At 42.0% G+C, this 22,104-nt stretch overlaps 1 protein-coding gene across 4 annotated transcripts in view; it reads right to left on the reverse strand.

Annotated features, from left to right (window-relative positions):
• ATP11C (ATPase phospholipid transporting 11C (ATP11C blood group)) overlaps window positions 1–22,104 on the reverse strand; it is a 273,446-nt gene that overhangs the window by 139,352 nt on the left and 111,990 nt on the right. For all 4 annotated transcript variants that reach the window (XM_073599256.1, XM_073599253.1, XM_073599254.1 and 1 more), the window contains exons 7-9: window positions 18,855–18,958; window positions 1,898–1,945; window positions 1,269–1,333 (exon numbers count right to left, since the gene is read on the reverse strand). In XM_073599256.1, coding sequence (XP_073455357.1) covers window positions 1,269–1,333; window positions 1,898–1,945; window positions 18,855–18,958 — 217 coding nt within the window. The remainder of the gene's footprint in view (window positions 1–1,268; window positions 1,334–1,897; window positions 1,946–18,854; window positions 18,959–22,104) is intronic.

The raw sequence follows: 22,104 nt of genomic DNA on the forward strand, positions 1-22,104 counted from the left end.
ATTAAGCAAAAATAACATACCAGCAATTATTAAGACACATAAGCAAAGCAGATAGCAGTGTTTCAGTTTTTGGGTGGATGGCAGTGAGCTGCAAACATACCATAGCAAGGTATAAGGTATAAGAGCTGCTTAAATTCATGCTTCACTTGGGATAACTGCATGGTATGCTGCAGGAGAATGCTGCCAATCGCAAACCCAGGACCAATACATAAAATTATCCAGTAAAATAAATGGAGGCGATAAGTGATCTCTAGGACTCCTTATCTATAGCAGCCTATGAAAAAAGCTTCTATCGTCAAAAATCTGAAAGGTGTTCATAGATGCAACATTTTTCAGGAAAACTATTCAAACCGATTGGCTGGACTTTTCTTGGGATGTTTGCTACAATTAACCTGAAAAAAAGTTGGATGCCAGAAGTGTATGTACATTAATTAGGCGACACAAGATATTGGTTGGGGAAGGAGTACAGTGATGCAGACAGATCTGTCCAAATATCTACAGATGATGACTAACGTCCTTTCACAAATTCACAAGGGGATATTAGCTTTGTGCCCCATGCAAGGCTGTCTTTTCCCAGCATGGAGAAGAACAGATCTTGCATGCATCCTACTGCCCAAATCCCATTGTTTTCTATTGTGAAACGTGACTGCACGGACACAGCCGCTGTATCCCAATAAGACTTACACGTGTGGGCCTCCAAATGCAAAGTCACATTGGGAGACAGCTTCTATATTTTAGGCGGCACAGTGGTGTAATGGATAGCACTTTCGCCTAGCAGTAAGAAGGGTCGCTGGTTCAAATCCCAACCACGACACTACCTGCCTGGAGTTTTCAAGTTCTCCCTGTGCCTGCGTGGGTTTCCTCCGGATACACCGGTTTCCTCCCACATTCCAAAGACATGCTGGTAGGTTAATAGGATCCTGTCTAAATTGTCCCTAGTATGTATGAAGGTGAGTTAGGGACCTTAGATTGTAAGCTCCTTGAGGGTAGGGACTGATGTGAATGTATAATGTATATGTAAAGCGCTGCGTAAATTGTTGGCGCTATATAAGTACCTGAAATAAATAATAAATAAAATAAATATTTGTGCAGCTGCTTGTCCCAAAAGACCTCAATTAGAAACCGGCATGTGGATGCACACAGAACCTCTGTATACCTGTCCCGGGAAAAAAAAACAGCCCTGCACGGGGCACAGAGTTAATCAACCCCTGTGAACAGGGTCTAAGAGAAAAAAAATACATGATGTTTAAATGTTGACCCACATTTACCATAAATTTTCTGTGTATTTTTCAAAGTTGCCCCCTTTAGCAGCAAATTTTCTGGTCCCAAAGACCTAAAACAGAAAAACAATAACATTGTGAGGAAAAAAGTCAGGTACATTTAGATTCTAAGGCCTCATGCACACAGGACTATTTGCCTTTCCTCCTGGCAGCAGTGGTTTGGTAGAAAAAATGCTTGACGCTTGTAACTGCATGTAACATGTTTAGGTGCCTCAAGCACTTGGGCATAGATTCATTTCATTGACCAGAATAATAATTTATTCTGGCCATTGAAATTAATTAAAGCATAAGCACTAAAAGAGAGTCTAGTGTTAACGCTCATTTAGACGTGTTTAAAGGAGTCAAATGTTTTTTTTCTGCCAAAACACCTCTGCTTCTGGACACGCTGGCAATGTTTTTTTTTTTTTTTCCTGCCTCTAAGCACCCCTTCTTCTAAACACCTACGTGTGCATTGATATATAGGCTAACATGCAGGGGCGGTTAGAGGCAGAAAAACAAAAAACAAAAAGAATGCCAGATGCTACTAAAAGCCATGTTACAAACATCCAGTGAGCATGGCAGCTTAGGACTGACAAGCAAGTCATTGTGTGGTTCTACATGGATCAGATGAGCACTACCTTGCTTTAACTTCCTGGTTAGTGTATATGTTCATTCTTCCAACATACCTGGAATAAAAAAAAAAAAAAAACAACAGGTAAAAATGCAGCAAGGTCACAGAAATACAAAAATTAGAAATCAATGAACAACAAATGTTGCTGTCAGGACTCTATCCGCAGCAGATGATCACGAAGACCTGGCATTCCTTCCAGTATCTTACATGGCCGAATGCATGCACGCCGGCAGGCACAAAAGGTGCATGCTGACACATGGCCGGCCGGAACTGGCACCAAACGGCTTTTATAAGGGAGCCAGTTCTCCTCTGTGATTGTTAGTTGATCTTCAGCTCTTCAATGCTTTTGTTCATGTGTTACCTTGCATCTGTGGATACCAGTTACCGACTCAGGTTGCCCCTGAACCCGTCTTATGCCTGCCTCCTGATCGGACTTTGGCTTGTTAAACAGACTGTCTCATCCTGCTATTCTGTGTATGACCTTGGGTAAGGGTACCAAATAATTCTGCGCTGCCAAAAGAGAAGAGCAAGCAGCTAACACAACCAATACCCAACCCCTGGGTAGGACCCCACTGCCGCCATACTTTTAACAGCGCTGATTTTTATCCATTCATGTGAGTGTATCTCTTTTTTAATAAATTTGGTACTTGTTTTACGGTATCACACTATGTGGCCTTTTTCCTTCCTACTTTACAACATTGCTATCCGCTTCCCAACATCATCTCGAGGGACCTACTAATATCCGGTCTTCCTTTGGACTTTCCATCTTCACTACCCTCCTGGAACATCTATCATCACCCACCACCCAAGCCTGATTTGACCCAGCTGGGCGTAGGCCTTCTTGGGTCTACGTGATCTGGTAAGCCTCCCTATTGTTGGTGGTGGTGCGTCTTCTTCTGTGTTCACCTCAGATGTCACATATTTGATATGTTCCTTACACAAAGTCACTGAAATTTCATCGACCATTTTACGAGTTCTATATGCATGAAGGACTTTTTCTTCTTGTTTTATATGACCTTGGGTACCCCGCTTGACCATATTTGCTCTTGCCCATACCCGATACCTGACCCCGACTTTGAACGGGCTACTTTCATGACTCCTGCTCCGTCTGATTCCTGCTACTTCCCACGGGCGCCACCTGTCTGCAGACGCTATCCTGGTGTCTCATCTGAATACCTGGACACCTCATCTGAACACTCCAGTCAGAGCATTTCTGCAAGCATCTCCAGCAGGCAACCCCTGCTTCTTTGAGCCTGCTCCATCAGGGGAGTCGGGAGCTTAGCCGCAAGGGAAACCCTCTCTCCATTGGCCTCCAGCACCAGGTACGTGATTAGTTGCACTTCCAACATTCATACTAATTTGTGTTATAATGGTATGTGGATAAATCAGGTCAAAATTGGTTGTTAAAGTGGAAACTATGTAAACATTCTGAATGAATGAAAAAATGCACTAAGGATATTTTTTTCAAACATCTATTTTCCACACTTCACTTAAACAACTAGATTAAATCTGCCAATAAAAAAATAACTAAAAAATAAATCCATGATTCTCCTGTATACCTGAAATTAGGCTGCATTGACTTTATAATTCTTAGTGATTCATCAGAAGTTACAGCCATTATAGAAATACTAAAATTTATGAAACTGGGCAGAATGGACATCACCAGTATACTGTAGTAGTGCTCATTTATACCCCAGTGAGAAAGCTGCAGATGGCTGGCTGACACAAAATGCTGCAAGACTCAAATAGTCATCTTTAAAGGGCAACACCGCAAAGAAAAAATAACATAGCATATACATTAGCGACACAAGTCATATTGCAATCGAATGTCATTAAAAATTACCTTTCCTTTTCAAACTGCAGCCGCCGTAATTTTCTGAAAATGCAATGCAATATGGCTACCTAGAGTTGTTCTGTACACAGAATTTGTAAAGAATGCCCCCCAGAAACATACATTCCTGCTTGTGTGATTGGCTCACCAATTTTTTCCAGAAATCTGCCTAAGATAAAAAAAGTCAGATTTCAGGCATCCCCTACAACAAAAATGTCATTACTCCCAAAAGGATCTAAAAGGGATACAGGCCCAGCAGCTTTCCTCATTAGTGCTCTGTAGCTGCCACAGCTGATTGATAATTATGAAACCACTCCCATTAGACCCACTCAGCACAGAGGAACAAACAGTGATTTCTTCAGAATAACAAAAAGGTAGGAATCTGCAACAAAGGTTGTTATAATCCTTGCAATGTACATAGATCACCCAGAGTGGAATGTTTTTTGTCAACAAAAGTTGAGTTACGCTTTAAGCTATGCAGCCTGGCAGAGGTGTATGATTTATAAGACAGAATGAATAAAATGAATATTGTGAAAGGTAAAAGCAGCTTACATGTAAAGTGTATGGTATAATCGGGTATTTAGCTGTTGTGATGAAGCTCTGCTTACTACTTTTTGGGATGATCAAATAGAAAATGATTTGCTATAGATTACTGAACCCATTACTAAATTCACCCAAACAGAAACAAGGGGGAAAAAACCTAGGTGGATGATTAGGCAAAAATTTACATTGTGTAAACCTGATGCTGTCAGTTCCGATAAAGAAATGGAAACTCAAATGGAAGCAACATAAATGAAAATTAACCATCACACTTTACCAAGTCAAATCAGAACGGTTTAAAGTAAACCTCAAATAATAAACCTCAAATAATATACAGTGCCTTGAAAAAGTTTTCATACCCCTTGACATTTTCCACATTTTGTCAGGTTACAACCAAAAACGTAAATGTATTTTATTGGGATTTTATGTGATAGACCAACACAACATGGCACATAATTGTGAGGTGGAAGGAAAATGTTTTTCAATTTTTTTTACAAATAAATATCTGAAAAGTGTGGCATGCATTTGTATTCAACCCCCTTTACTCTGATACCCCTACCAAAAATCTAGTGCAACCAATTGCCTTCAGAAGCCACCTAATTCGTGAATAGAGTCCACCTGTGTGTAATTTAATCTCAGTATAAATACAGCTGTTCTGTGAACTCCTTAGAGGTTTGTTATAGAACCTTAGTGAACAAACAGCATCATGAAGGCCAAGGAACACACCAGACAGGTCAGGGATAAAGTTGTGGAGCATTTAAAGCAGGGTTAGGTTATAACAAAAAAAATCTCAAAATTTGAACATCTCACAGAGCACTGTTCAATCCATCATCCGAAAATGGAACGGGTAATGGCACAACTGCAAACCTACCAAGACTTGGCCATCCACCTAAATTGACAGGCCTGGCAAAGAGAGCATTAATCAGAGAAGCAGCCAAGAGCCCATGGCAATTCTGGATTCTGGAGGAGCTGCAGAGATCCACAGCTCAGGTGGGGGGAATCTGTCCACAGGACAACTATTAGTCGTTCACTCCACAAATCTGGCCTTTATGGAAGAGTGTCAAAAAGAAAGCCATTTTTTAAAGAAAGCCATAAAAAGTCCCATTTGCAGTTTGTGAGAAGCCATGTGGGGGACACGGCAGACATACGAAAGAAGGTGCTCTGGTCAGATGAGCCCAAAATTTAACTTTTTGGCCTAAAAGAAAAACGCTTTGTGTGATGAAAAACTAACATTGCACATCACCCTGAACACATCATCCCCATTGTGAAACATTGTGGTAGCAGCATCATGTTGTGGGGATGTTTTTCTTCAGCAGGAACAGGGAAGCTGGTCAGAGTTGATGGGAAGATGGATGGAGCCAAATAAAGGGCAATCTTAGAAGAAAACCTGTACGAGTCTGCAAAAGACTTGAAACTGAGAAGGGGATTCACCTTCCAGCAGGACAACGACCCTAAACATACAGCCAACGGTACAATGGAATGGTTCAGATCGGGTAGGCAACCTCGGCCATCCAGCTGTTTTGAAACTACAAGTCCCATGAGACATTGCAAGACTCTAACAATCGCAGGCATAACTCCTAGAGGCAAAGGCATGATGGGATTTGTAGTTTCACCACAGCTGGAGGGCAGAGGTTGCCTACCCCTGTTTAGAGCAAAGTATATTCATGTGTTAGAATGGCCCAATCAAAGTCCAGACCTAAATCAAATTGAGAATCTGCGGCAAGACTTGAAAATTGATGTTTACAGGTGCTCGCCATCCAATCTGACAGAGCTTGAGCTATTTTGCAAAGAAAAATGGGCAAAAATGTCACTCTCTAGATGAGTAAAGCTGGTAGAGACATCCCCAAAAAGACTTGCAGCTGTTATTGCAGGAAAAGATGGTTCTACAAAGTATCGACTCAGGGGGGCTGAATACAAATGCATGCGACACTTTTCACATATTTGTAACCATTTTGAAAACTATTTATCATTTTCCATTTCACAATTATGTGCCACTTTGTGTTGGTCGATCACATAAAATCCCAATAAAATACATTTGTGTTTTTGGTTGACAAAATGTGGAAAATTTCAAGGAGTATGAATACTTTTTCAAGGCACTGTGTCCCTTATAACCATCCAGCAAATCAACTTTTTTTTAATAAACTTTATTAATGTGCAAAGCAGCGGTTAAAAAAAAAATATAAATAAATAAATAAAATCTTATCCACCTATGTGGCTGCGGCATCGATCTGATGCTGCAGTTGTCCTCTGCCAGCTCTAAGACAGAGAACAGAACAATCACATAACCACTAAATTGCTCAGTTCTCGGTCTTCACTGAACAGAGAGCGGTAACAGCCAGCAAAGGCGGCTGGCTCAGGCTCTGAGCAGTGTGCCGTGAGGATGAGCCAGCTGCCTATCAGACATCTGGGTGGATCTGTGAAATCAGCCAACGGCACGCTGAATCTGGGTCATAGGAGTGCAGAGCTAAGGGCACTCCTGTGACCCAAAGGAGAAACATGACCAAAAATTTTTGGCCATACTTCTCCTTTAAGTCCCCATTCACACTTATACAAATTTGATGCAGTTCTGATGCCTCCAGAATGCATAGATTGGCATGTCAAGTAAAAAAATATTGCTTCCTATGAAGACGGTTCATACACATGCGATCCTGGCGCACTTAAAAAAAAAAAAGGGTCCTGTGCAATTTTGAGCTCTATAACTGTGAGAATTACATCTGAAAAGCACAAATCGCATTACAAAATTGCACTGCACTGGCACTCCAAAGAGCATGTAAAATCGCACCGCATCAGTGTATATTATGGCGAAATAAGTATAATATGCACATATACAATCTGTGCTAAAATTCAAATATCTGCTACATCTAAAACAGACAGTGTTGCAAAATACACAATCTTTCTCTTTAAAGGCTTGTTCGCACTGTTTTTTTTACACAACGCAGTATTAAACAATTGTATTTAGCTGCCTGTAGAGGATGAGACATGCACCATAACTAATGTGTTTGGTACTGAATTAGGGAAAAAAAAAAAAAAAAAAAAAAAAAAAAAGTTTTCAGCATTAAATATAATGGCACCCAGGGGTCTTGTCATTAATGGCTACAACACTATTGGTAACCAAATGAATTCTATTAATTTTTTAATACGGCGCTAAAAAAATTCTGCAGTAATTATTTTATATACTTAAACAGCTCAACAATAGTATGAGGGGGAGTAGAGGGGAACAGCACAGCCTGAAGGGGGAGCTTCGGTAAGATCTCTAAAGAAAAACAATACAAGCTGATTTGTTTACATGCAGAAGAAAGGATGAAAAAAAAAAAAGGCTTGTTCAGCAAGCGGCAAACCATGTTCTTGACCTCCAAGCAACAATTCATCCCATTTCTACAGAGAAGATTAATGCATGGAAAAAAAGGAAAAGGAAACAAACCACACACGCCTGAAAGCCCCCACACTTGAAAGTGTCAGAAAATCAGAAGATTGTATAATTAAAAATACAAGAAATTGCTTAATGGAATGCTCTAGTTATTTTAATTGAGACAGGATTCTTAATTAAATGTTTTATGCTACAGTCTAGCAATTTCTTCAGAAAAGACTGCTGCTGACTAATGATTACCCATTACAGGAGGAACTATTAAAAAAAAAAAAGCGGAATAAAGGCTTTTCGAAAAAAAAATTAGGCTGTAAGGTCTTGTTCACACAGAGACTGATGCCTGTACACAGTGAAGAGGCCATTTTTATGTATCCATCCCTAGCTGGCAGGTTCTGCATATCTATGAGGATGCAGTGGCTGCATGGACATAGTCACTCATTCTAAGGGTGACAGGTGTGAGTGCAGGTGAACCACCCCGAACACACGCCTGTGACATTAGGAAGGTTAGCTGTGTCCATGCAGTTGCCGCATCTTCACAGACATGAATGGGCTGCCTGCACACAGCTCCTGCCAACTAGGGACAAATAAACAAAATGGCCCGGTCACTGCGTATGGGTATCAGCCACCCATCTAAATAAGGTCTAATACTATAAGCAGTACATGGGTCACTGTATAATATTTGTAAATGTTTTAAAGAGAATGTAAAAAAGTTTTTTAAAACGTCTGCTTACAGTAGCCTTAAATTCATGTCAAGGCAGTATCTCACCAAAAATGACATTTTTGTTGCAGGGGATGCCCGATACCCAACTTGTGTCTTAGTGCAGACTTCTGGAAAAATCAGTGAGCCAATCACACAAGCAGGAAATTAGGTTTATGGGGGCGTTCTGTACACATTCTGTGTACAGAATACCTCCAGGTAGCCATATACATTGCATTTTACAGAAAATTATAGAGCCGCAGATTGAAAAGGAAAGGTAATTTTTAATAGCATTCAATTACAATGTGACTTGATTTGCAATTGTATACAAGATATAAAAAAGACCGAAAATTTAGAAAAAAAAAACAAGTTTTTCTTTGTTTCTGTTAAAATTTTTTTGTAAATAAGTTTTCTCCTTCAATGATGGGCACTGATATGGCTGCACTGACGGGCACTGATAAGCACCGATGAGGTGGCACTGATGGGCACCGATAGGCGGCATTGGTATGCGGCACTGATGGGCACTTGTAGGCGGCACTGATGGGCATGGATGGGCACTGGCAGGTGGCACTGATGGGTTTCACTGATGGGTGGCATTGCTGGGCATCACTGATGTCTGTTAGTACATACTGGTGCCAATCAGTGCCCATTTGTGGGCACTGATTGGGCATTCACTTGAACATGTGGATGGCCAAGGGGTACATACCTGGCCATCCACATGTTGCCCCTTCCCTGGTGGTCCTAGTGGCGTCCCTGGTGGTCAAGTGTGGTCATCCGAGGGGTGGCTGCGCTGATAAACAATCAGCGCAGACCCCCTTGTCAGGAGAGCCACCGATCGGCTCTACTCTACTCGCGTCTGTCAGATGCGAGTGAGGAAAAGCCAATCAACGGCTCCTCCTATTTACATCGTGATCAACCGTGATTGGACACAGCTGATCACGTGGTATAGAGCCACCGCCGGAGGCTCTTTACCGAGATCGGTGGAGCGGTGTGTCAGACTGACACACCGCTCCACCGATCGCTGTGATGCACGGCGGCTGTTATCCTGAAAGACGTCAAATGCCGCTCAGTCAGGATAACTGAACCACTGCCCGGCCGTCATTTTGCTATAGGCCGGGCGGGAAGTGGTTAAAGAGGAAGTTCATCCTAGAATGATGAATATTTAACAGCCAAACACCACATGTACATTGACAAATGCATACCACGCTTCAGTTGAATGGCAATCAGTAAAAGTAAAAGCTAGTGAAAAACAGCAGCACTCACACATATGTACACATCATAACAGAAGAATAAAAATCAGTGTTGCGCTGTTACTCTATTATCTAAATATATAGTGTGCACAAAAAGTCCATCTATTGAAAATAGTGAAAAAAGGGGAAAAATAAGTCAAAAATTCCAACTAAGAGTCCACATAGTGACCTTAAAGAATAGTGTCAATCCAATTTCAATCGGTGCAGACACCCGGTGCTCCCCACAGGATAAGTAAGGCAAATATATCTGCTTACCAGATATTATGACCAGGTCCATCAAAGCCGCTGGCAGCAATCGTTGTGTTCTACCAGCCAGAAAGTCTCCCCGTGCCCACTATCCGCAGAACACAATAGCGCTGCAGGAGGCATTCCCTCATCAACACCGACTGTGTTGATGGGGAAATTGAAGTAATTTTCTTTCCTTCCACCTGTAGTGGAAATAAAGACAATCAAGTCATCTATGGGCTGCTTTAGTGCACCTTTAATAAAACACTGAGCCACAGCTGGGGGGGGGGGTTGAATTCCTAGACCTGGCAACCACTCTGTGGACCCGTTTCTGAGCAAACAGAATATGTAATACAGAGGAAAAGAAAACAACTTGAGATATAGAAGAGGGCAGAATGAAGAGGATAGTGATGAGCAGGAAACGGGAATACAGAAAATTGGAGGGTGCTGGCAGAAAGGATGGATAGAGATCAGAGAGGGGAGCTGCAGTCAGACCATCACAGACATCGCCATGAAAAACTGTGCATTGATCCCCAGTATAGGTTAGAATTAAATTGTCAATAAAGAGTCATTAAAATTCACCAAGAGTCTACATTTGTTCGCTTTGTCATGGAGACAAAAAAAGAAAAAAAAAAAACACACGTGAATTTAAAAAATGGGGCAGACCCAATGGCCCACTTGATCTTTTTTTATCTGCTGTCATTCTTCAATGCTTCTTTGAGAATAGTCTCCAACTATTCATTAAAACAGGACCCCCAGCTTTTATGAGCTACCAGACCACAAGCCTAAATTATTTGAGGGTACAATTTGGTCATTTAAGATTCAGAAGAGCATCATAGGGATTCTTGGGGATACTGGAGCCTAGAACAGTATATACTAATTGGTAGATTCTAGTCCAAAATCGTTGCACTCATCTTTTGGAGACTCTTGCTCTAGAGTCATGCCAAATGAACCGCAGGCATGCTTGCTGGATTGTGTGTAGGAGATGCAAAGTTATATAGGTTGAAAGAAGCCTAAAAGAGTACAGCAATTTGGGAAGCAATATCATATTTAGAACAGCTATCCTGCCTAGCCAAGATATTTGATACTTCTTCCATGATTCCAGGGTGGATGTTGTTTGCCTCAGAAGAGACCAACACTGTGGAGTGTTAGAGACAAAATGGCAGGGATACCAAAATACAGTGAACAGCTCTGCCCACTATACCTCCTAGTGTGGTATATGTCCTGTTGAGAATGTTCTTTAAAGCCAGAAACCAGAGACCATAAACAGGGAAACCCTATCTAACCTTTTTTACAATACTGGGTCAATTAAAAGGATATGTTTGCCTTTTGGGAAAAAAAATAATAAAACTCACATATTTTTGCAGGAAAAAAAAAAAATGTACATTTATTATTTTTTCCCTAAGGTACCTGGAAAGCATTGCACCCGTGATCAGTGGATCAGGGGTGCAATGCCAGACTCCTGCAGACAAGCCCTGCAGCTTTCAGCCCATACATCCATAAAAGCTGACTGCTTACAAGCTGCAGGGCTTGTGAATGAACTACGAGGCTGCTCATCAGTGACCTCGTAGTCCATTCAGGACTACAAGCAGTCAGCCGCAATGGCTGATGAGGGTTGCAGTTCATGCAGCCACAGGAAACTGAATGAATGAACTAGACGTGTGGATGGCTCCCTGCATAGCCACGTTATTTTCAAATGGTGACAGCGGCACGAGGAGAAGATCCCCAAGCTCATTGTCACAGGGAGGTGGGAAGGGGAGAGGCTGCAGCTGCTGGAACATGTTACATCCTACATACAGGTGGAACATATAAAATGTTCCAAAAGGTGAACTTCTCTTTTAAGGTCCTGTTTTTGCCAGTCACAGTGGGCAAATTTTCAAAGGGATCTTCAGGGTCTGGGAAACAGAAATGCATCACATCTGTGAACCTATATAGCACCCCGCAGCTAACTTCACACATTGCACTTCATGCCAACATTCATGCCTCATGCAAGGATTTAGTGCCCAATGCAAACATTACAGACAGGGGGGTCTAGGTATGGTTTCCAAGATACACACTGAAGGTAACTGATCTGGAAACCCCTAGGTAGCACAAGACAATAAGCAGTCAGATATTGACAGATGATTCAGCAGAAAAAAAAATGTCAACAGAATAAAAAGGCCCTGAAGAAAATGCCCATTACCCAAGGACACCAACAAAAACTGCACCCTCAGATTGTTGGCAAACTTCTAGGGGCAGCCCTAGCAAAAGGTTTCGCCAGAGTGTCAAATCATATGTAGCAGCAAATAACCCATGGTCTATGAATACCAGCCCTTCGTCCTGTACTGTACGATTAGGATAAAACAAAAAACACTTTACACTTCAACCTAAGCTCAATATAATTAATTATTCTAGAAAGGTTGGAGACCTCTTGTCATAAAATTCTGAGAACAGCAGTAGCCTGTGCTTGGAACTTAGGAACACTTGGTTTGCATTCTCCCAGGATCAGTTACAGGGTCATTAAGAAATTAACACATGTACCAAGCAGAGCAGTTAGATGTCAAAAATGAATGTCAAGAATAAATCAGTCAGTCAGTCACTCAGCAGCTAGGCTACATCCTTTGGGAATGAAAAAAAAAATAAAAGATTTGGGTGACAGTGCCATAATGCATGTTTGAATGAAGACCCAGAACAAGCACCTGCATATCAGATGCTCTGATATTTCATGTGCCACAAGCTTAAAGGATAAGTTCACTTTTTTTTGCAGGTAAAAAAAAAAATGTTTATTTATTATTTTTTTTAGTAGGAGCCTGTAAAGCATTGCACCAACATACCGTACGGGTAAGCCGATACTCCCCGACAGGAAGACTCCATGAACTACCACAGTGCTCCACAGTGCTGTGGTAGTTCATTGAGAACTACAATCCGTCAGCCGCTAAGGATGTTGGGGCTTGTAGTTCATTCAGACACACAGAGCTGTGTGTCTGAATGATGCATCCATGTGGGCGGAGCCCCACACAGTTGCGCTGTTTTTAAACAGTGACAGCTAGCACAGGGAACTTCTCCCCATACTGCTGCCACAGGGCAAGGGGACAGCGGGCGTCAGCTGCAGCACTGGGAGCCGGTTACATGTTTGACCCTAAAATCATGAGGAACATGTTCTCAAAGGTGACCTTATTCTTTAATAAGTTACCAACCGGCCCATAGCCGAATGACAGCTACAGGGCAGTTTGATAACTTTGGGAGGGCATACACTGACGTCCTCCCGGAAAACCGCTTACGCACGCCCCCTTGGGGTGCGCACACAGGAACATCCGTGCTAGCCGGGTTCATGGAACCCGGCGCAACACGGATTGCAGTAAAGGGCCAATGACAGAGGCCCTTTACCAGGTGCTCGCTCTGTCATTGGACGGAGCGATCACAAATGTAAACAATGCAGGGAAACAGGGTCATCAGGAGTTCATCGCTCTCCTCACACCGATGCAGCATGAGAGGAGAGCTATCGTGTGCCCAACTGTGAGTATATATATATATATATATATATATATATATATATATATATATATATATATATATATATATATATATATACACATATACACACACACACACACACACATACACATAGAGCAGTGCCGTCCACCTCGAGAGCAGTGCCCACCAGTGCTCATCTGTGCAACTGCAGTGCCGCCTGTGACCACCAGTGCCATCACAGTGCTCATCTGTACCATCAGTGTCACTACAGTACAATCAGTGCCCATTTGTGCCACTACCGTGCCATCAGTGCTACTCATTAGTGCCACTACAGTGCCCAATAGTGCACATCAGTACTCTGCAGTGCAGCCTCACCAGCCACCAGTATGGCAAAAAAATATTTTACTAGCGAGGAGGCCTACCAGCGTCTAAGCATGACCAATGAGAGCAGCAGGGAGCTCTCCGAGTGTCTGATTCGGCCTATGAAACCATAACAAGCAGTGGGTCTGATATAGAATCGGAAGAGGAACGTGTGCCCCTGAAAAGAAGGTGTTCTGGTGTGGAGCAGCAGCCTACTACCAGCAGCGCAGGGCCGTCCACCTCGAGAGTAGTGCCGTCCACCTCGAGAGCAGTGCCACTGCAACAAAGGCCAGGCACCAGTAGGGTGTTATCTCAGCCCCAAAGGGATAGGGGCCATGCCAGCCTCCCCTATGCCCTTCAAAACCCCTTGTGGCTTCCCCCTAATTCCGGAGCAGCAAATATCCCCCCTTTTACTGCCCAGCCAGGTGTCCAGGTGAACACCGATGATTTTGTCATGCTTCATTTTTTTCATTTGATTTTCACCGAAGACTTACTATCATCCATTGAGGCCCAGTGCAACCTCTATGCACAGCAGTACATAGTAAGCAACCCTGGTTCTAGTTACGCCTGTCCCTTTGAGTGGAGGGAACTTACCGTAGAGGAATTCAACATTTTCTTAAGCCTAACTTTTACTATGGGACTCACAAAAAAAAAAAAACGAATTGTACTCCTACTGGTCTACCAACCCCATCCACCACATGCCACTCTTCTCATCGATTATGCCAAGATCAAGATCCCTTATGATTTTGCGGTTCCTCCACTATAATGACAACACCCAGTGCCCTCCCTGAAATGACCAAGCTTTTGACAAAATTATTTAAAATTCGGCCACTCCTAAATCATTTCTCTGAAGAATTCCCCCAGTTATATACCCTGAACAGAATATATCCGTGGATGAGTCCCTTGTAAAATTCTCAGGCAGGCTGGGCATCAAACAGTTTATTCCCAGCAAAAGGCCCTGATATGGGGTAAAAACGTATAAACTTTGTGACCGAGCCACAGGGTACATTTACGTCTTCCGCGTGTACGAAGGGAAAGACTCCTAACTGCATCCCCCTGAATGTCTAGAGTATATTGGAGCCAGCGGCAAAGTTGTCTGGGAGCTTGTCTATCCACTCCTTGGAAAGGGATACCATCTTTATGTGGATAATTTTTATACAAGCTTGCCCCTCTTCCGCAATCTTCCACCGGAGAGACAGTCCAGCATGTGGTACAGTAAAAGCCAATAGAAAGGGCTTCCCGCAAAAACTTGTCAATGAAAGGCAACAACGAGGGGAGACGGCGTCTTTGCGGAACCAGGAGCTATCGGCTGTCAAGTGGAGGGACAGATGAAACGTCCACATGCTCACGACAATCCATAATGACACCTACGTGGAAGACTCCAGAAGAAACGGCCCAATCCAGAAACCAGCTCGTATCTATGACTATAAATTTGTTTATGGGGGGGGGTGGACTTCAATGATTGAACCCTACCTTCCCACAAGAAAAACCCGTCATTAGTATAAAAAAAGCGTCCATTTACTTTTTCAGTTTGGCCATGTATAACACTTATGTTATTTACCAAAAATCTACTAAGACCCCCGTATATTATCTGCACTACCAGGAACAAGTAGTCTCCGTTTTGTACCCTGAAAGCCCACCAGAAAATCCCCCCCCCCCCCCAAAATAGGCCACAGACGTCAGAAGAAATGCCAGGTGTGCTCCAGAGGAGTTAGAAGAGACACCACGTATTATTGTCCCCAATGTCCTTCCCAACCAGGCCTCTGTATAGGTGAATGTTTCCTGCCATGACCATACTTCTCTACATTATTAGAGAAGTATGGTGAACGTAATTCTCATTTCCTGTCATTTTCTTCCACACCCCATATGCCACTGCACTGAACTGTACATACCTCTGCCTTCTCTGGAACCCACCCTGGCCTGTTATACAACCAAGCTTCTGCCTAACGATAAACATACCTCTGCCTTCTCCGGAACTGACCCTGGCCTGTTATACGACCAAGCTTCTGCCTAACGCTAAACTGTACCTACCTCTGCCTGCTCTGGAACTGATCCTGGACTGTTTGACGACGTTTTTTGCCTGCCTCTTGGACTGATCATTTACCCTACTATGCTAGCGGGAACACAGGGGTCTCACATATGTGAGGGGCTCCAGAAATGTTTTTCTGGATGAAGAAAAAACTAATATTTTAGTTTTCTCATTTCCAGATTAGGGTCTGGAGACTTGGAGGCTTCAAAGAGATTTGGGTGGGAGAAGCCTCTACCCCTGTCTCCATTCTTTCCTGGCCTGCTACTTGGACCATGTTCCTGCTTACTACCAGGACCAATATTTTGGCACTGCTAGCAATGTCTCTACTTGCACTGACCCTGGACTGACTATGGACAGTATCCCTGCCTGCTACCTGGACAATTCCCTTCACGGTCACTGACCACATCCCTGCCTGCTGCCCGGATCAGGGCTCTCCTCCTGTGCACAACTGCACTACTAAAACCACAGGTAACCTTTTGTTTACCCTTTGCTCAGCAGAATGTATTTTAGGGTGCAATTCTTGGTATGTTCATGCTATGTGTTAGAAATATGAAGGGCCTTCAAAAATGTGATAGATTGTAAGGAAATTAGTCAGGTCCATAAATATTGGGACATGAACACAATTCTAATTTTTTTGGCTCTATACACCACCACAATGGATTTGAAATGAAAGGAACAAGATGTGCTTTAACTGCAGACTTTCAGCTTTAATTTGAGGATATTTACATCCAAATCAGGTGAACGGTGTAGGAATTACAACAGTTTGGATATGTGCCTCCCACTTTTTATGGGACCAAAAGTAATGGGACAGATTAACAATCATCCATCAAACTTTCACTTTTTAATACTTGGTTGCAAATCCTTTGCAGTCAATTACAGCCTGAAGTCTGGAATGCATAGACATCATCAGACGCTGGGTTTCATCCCTGGTGATGCTCTGCCAGGCCTCTACTGCAACTGTCTTCAGTCCCTGCTTGTTCTTGGGGCATTTTCCCTTCAGTTTTGTCTTCAGAAAGTGAAATGCATGCTCAATCAGATTCAGGTCAGGTAATTGACTTGGCCATTGCATAACATTCCACTTCTTTCCCTTAAAAAACTCTTTGGTTGCTTTCGCAGCAAGCTTCGGGTCATTGTCCATCTGCACTGTGAAGCGCCATCCAATGAGTTCTGAAGCATTTTGCTGAATACGAGCAGATATTGCCCGAAACACTTCAGAATTCATCCTGCTGCTTTTGTCAGCAGTCACATCATCAATAAATACAAGAGAACCAGTTCCATTGGCAGCCATACATGCCCACGCCATGACACTACTACCACCATGCTTCACTGATGAGGTGGTATTGCTTTGGATCATGAGCAGTTCCTTTCCTTCTCCATACTCTTCTCTTCCCATCACTCTGGTACAAGTTGATCTTGGTCTCATCTGTCCATAGGATGTTGTTCCAGAACTCTGAAGGCTTTTTTAGATGTTGTTTGGCAGACTATAATCTGGCCTTCCCATTTTGAGGCTCACCAATGGTTTACATCTTGTGGTGAACCCTCTGTATTGAAGTCTTCTCTTGATTGTTGACTTTGACACACATACACCTACCTCCTGCAGAGTGTTTCTTGATCTGGCCAACTGCTGTGAAGAGTGTTTTCTTCACCAGGCAAAGAATTCTTTGGTCATCCACCACAGTTGTTTTCCGTGGTCTTCCGGGTATTTTGGTGTTGCTGAGCTCACCGATGCGTTCTTTCTTTTTAAGGATGTTCCAAACAGTTGATTTGGCCACACCTAATGTTTTTGCTATCTCTCTGATGGGTTTGTTTTGTTTTTTCAACCTAATGATGGCTTGCTTCACTGATAGGGACAGCTCCTTGGATCTCATATTGAGAGTTGACAGCAACAGATTCCAAATGCAAATAGCGCACTTGAAATTAACTCTGGACCTTTTATCTGCTCCTTGTAAATGGGATAATGAGGGAATAACACACACCTGGCCATGGAACAGCTGAGCAGCCAATTGTCCCATTACTTTTGGTCCCTTAAAAAGTGGGAGGCACATATACACACTGTTGTAATTCCTACACCGTTCACCTGATTTGGATGTAAATACCCTCAAATTAAAGCTGAAAGTCTGCAGTTAAAGCACATCTTGTTTGTTTCATTTCAAATCCATTGTGGTGGTGTATAGAGCCAAAAAGATTAGAGTTGTGTCGATGTCCCAATATTTATGGACCTGACTGTAGATGTGTAATTTATGCTCCTAGAACGCCTGAATGTGCTACTTCAATGTTGGGCCTCTGTATGTGGCCAGGCTGTGTAAAAGTCTCACACGTGGTATTTCCATACTCAGGAGGAGTAACAGAATATATTTTGGGTTGTCATTTGTGGAATATACATGCCATGTGAGAGAAATAACCTGTTAGAATGACAATTTGGTGTGAAAAAAATTAAAAAAAAAAATCTTCATTTTGCAAAGACTTGTGGGGAAAAAAAATGATAGCTTCAAAAAAACTAACCATGCCTCTTACTAAATACCTTGGAATGTCTACTTTCCAAAAAGGGGTAATTTTGTGGGTATTTGTACTTTCCTGGCTTGTTAGGGTCTCAAGAAATGATAGGCCTCAGTATATCAGATGTGATCAATTTTCAGTGATTGGCACCATAGCTTGTAGACTCTATAACTTTCACACAGACTAAATAATATCCACTAAATTTGGGTTATTTTTACCAAAGATACGTAGTAGTATACATTTTGGCCCAAATTTATGAAGAAAAACTTCTTATTTGCAAAATTTTATAATAGAAGTGAAGAAAAATTCATTTTTTTACAAAATTTTTGGTCTTTTTTCATTTATAGCACAGAAAATAAAAAACCCAGAGGTGATCAAACACCACCAAAAGAAAGCTCAATTTGTGTGAAAAAAAAGGACGAAAATTTCATATGGGTACAGTGTTGCATGATTGAGTAATTGTCATTCAAATTGTGAGAGCACTGAAAGCTGAAAATTAGTCTGGTTAGGAAGGGGGTTTAAGTGCCCAGTGGGTAAGTGGTTAATCTGGGTCCAAGAATAAGAATGACAATCTGTACACAAGTACCTTTAAAAAAAAAAGAAGACCAGCAATAGTAGCTTCCAGATATCGATCTTGACATGATCTCTGCAGGTTCAAAACTGTCATGTTTTGTGTGTGGAGGGAGGGGGTTGCTTTACCTGACATGCCTCCTACTTACTTGTAAAGGTCAGGCTGAGGTTGTTCACATTCAATGGTGGCTATAAGACCATCAACAGCTTCAACTGTGCACAAAGTGAATGTCTCACGGACAGCAGAATAGGTCTAAAGTAAAAAGATAAGCACGGTAGTTAGAATGCAGATATTGCAGATACAAACCATACTAATTGTAATGGCAATTTCAAGAAACCCTTTGACTTTCAGATCTATTTTTAGAACCCCATTACCAGCAGCCTCGTCATTCATGGAAACCCTGCTAAAATCTAACACCTAGCTTTCATTTTATTTATAGTGCAGTCTAGAGATCCAAATTGTCATTGCCAAGATTTTGTTTTCCAGTGTATAAACCTTATACAGCTTACAGTGAGCTTCAAAGCCCCAGCCGCTCTACAGAAGGGAGCCAGAAGGATTTCTTGGCTCATTCAAAGTTGTTTCTTAACTTGCCTACATTTCAATGGTATTACTTAAAACTATGAATTTTAAAAGATCCACCATTTAGGCCATGTTACACCCATATTCAGGGTGTAACATGGTGCCAAGTGGACCCCCACCCCCAAAATGTGAAACAGAGTACAAGGACCTTCCTGCAACAGCTTCAACTTTTGAGTTTATGCCCAGGCTGCACAGCCACATAACTCATTCACAGAAATCTGCAAATGAATAAAACTACAAGTCCTGTCTGTCACCTCGGTAGGCAAACTTGTAGTTTTCAATGGAACACAAGTGAGGTCATTGCTGCACTCGTCCACGACATTTCCTCCAGCTCAGCAACTGAAAGCCCATACACTTAGAAAGCCCTCATAGGTGAGACTTTAAGCAACACAGTAGATTAAAAAAAAAAAAAAATTATACCATAGAGTAGATTAAACATTGTACAAATTTTTATTTATAAAACAAAAAAAGTAAAAACATTGCACATAGAATTCCTAATGGCTATTCATATGTAATGCATATATTACAACATAATGGATACACAGTGTTTCCATAATCATAGGTCACCAGTTGGATGAATACAAGATGGTGGACACCCACCCATACACTAGTACAGACAGAGCTGGAAGAAGACTGATTGCAGGTGCGATGCCTTGCAGGCTCATTTGCATAAAAATAATAAATGCACATTTTTTTTCTCCAAAAATATATGCATTTAATATTTTTCTTTAGCAAAAGGTGGACTTAGCTTTTAAGTACCTGGACAAAATAGAGACCGCAGAAAATGGGACTTTTTTGGAAACGTATCGAACACACAAAATCGTATGTATATATAAATATTGTATTTTATTCGAAAATGGATTAAAAACAAATTAAAACCATTAGATATTATTAACTCAAACTAGTGTGTGAGCATAACTCCTGTATACAGGTAGGGAGCCTCCAAGGTATTGACAAGTTCACATCTGTAATGAAACAAGTACAATCACCAAGGACAGATAATATGGGGGGGGCCCATCTCTTTGAGGAGGGGTAAGTCGCCTCACACTAGACGGACAGTGCTGTGCTCAACATGTTGCGTTGACAAATAACGCTTCTTCTGGAGTGTAGAGGGTCAATTACAGAGTTAAACCGAGCAAAATGCGTCAACCACAAAAGAGCAAGGAACAGAGCCAGTGGCAGGCATGACCCCCCCATATGATTAAGTAGAAATAGGGATACACAACAAAGGGTTATTATATATGGATATCCGGGATTTATTGGGGGTAGCAACTTCATCTCCCCATAGTACAACGTGTAACGATGGAATTATCCAAGGAAAAAGAATCAGCTCTATAGATCCCTGATCATGTGCAGCCTCAATCTTCCATGCAGTATCCCGGCTTCTTCCTAAGATAATTAGGGCAGATCCACCAAGGTAGCCTTGCCCTAGGGCCTCATTTACCTCTGTATGGGCAGCTCTGCTCCTCGCTGACTGGCTGCTAGACCTCCACTGGAAATGACCAGCGGGTCTGAACCTAAGTAACTGGCACCAAAATGATAAAGGCCAATCAGCAATAGGGTTACCAAAAAAAAAAGTGAATGGTGCTCTGTTACAGAGCTAACAAATACACATGAAAGTTTTAATTCACAGAAAGAGGTTTGGAAACTGACAGATTATATTTGACCACTACATATTTTACATCCAAGCACCAACAAAAAACAAAACAAAAAGAAAACTGGGAGTTTTTCGAGCTATTAGTTTGTCTAAGGTTTGTGAAGCAGATGCAGTTCTTGTTCTTTTCTTAGACATGCTGCTCCTACTGTATAAAGCAAACTGAACATAGGAAGAATGCTAAAAAGCAACGTATACACTAGCCTAGGCCTGCAATTGCAGCTCTCAGCAACAGGAAAAGGAGCAGCCAAGTATTCTAATGGTTCATTTGTATATTACATACCGTATTCGTGGAGAATCCAAGATCAAATTACACATTTCACAGAATTATAGATTATTGTTTGTCAGCCATGGTGCAATGAAGTTAAAGAGGAACTGCAGTCTGCTCACATAATTAGTAATAAAAACATCTTTGCCATTCTGAAGCTTCCCTCCAACCACTTTGGATATTATTATATATATACTGTGATTCTGTACTTGCAAAATATGCTGCAGAAATCTCTCTCCACTGAGTCTGGCTGCATTCATTTTAACTGTGGGCAGCTGAAGCTGCTGCCTGTTCAGTTCCTGGATTTACACAGACACACAGGAGGCACACCTCCAGCTCTGCATCTCTCATTGGCCCTCTTATGACTCATCCCCACTCACTTCCTGGTAAACTCTCACAACAGTGAGAGAGAGAGCTGTGCATGATGTCATAAGTCTAGGTCTTTTTCCCCAGACAAGAAACAGGAAGTGGGCTGTACAAGGTATTTACTGGCAAAAAAAAAAAATGTTTTACTATCCAAAGTTAAAACAACAAGGGCAGAAGATTTAATAGATGGAAAGATGAAAAAATGACTTAAGGTCCGCTTTAACCAGCAAGCAAGCTTTCACTCGTCAAGGATAAAATAACAGTACACAAGGTGCGGTTATTGTCCGGTGAATTTTACGGCAGGTCCCGGCATTTCACAGATATCCTCACATCCATGTACAAAAGTGATCTGGACATGTACTACATTGTGAGACACCAGCATTAAAATGTGCTAAGAATGCCAGCTGTAGTGCCCAAAGCATAGGTACCATGTAGTTCTAGAGTTTCCCAGCAAGGGGTAAAGGCTAAAAGAGAGCACTGCATGCTGCCATGGAACTGCAAGGTAGACATTATTGAGGTAGGAACAGTTAC

This window comes from Aquarana catesbeiana, linkage group LG09 (genome assembly GCF_042186555.1).
Source record: "Aquarana catesbeiana isolate 2022-GZ linkage group LG09, ASM4218655v1, whole genome shotgun sequence".
In the NCBI taxonomy this organism is placed as follows: Eukaryota; Metazoa; Chordata; class Amphibia; order Anura; family Ranidae; genus Aquarana; species Aquarana catesbeiana.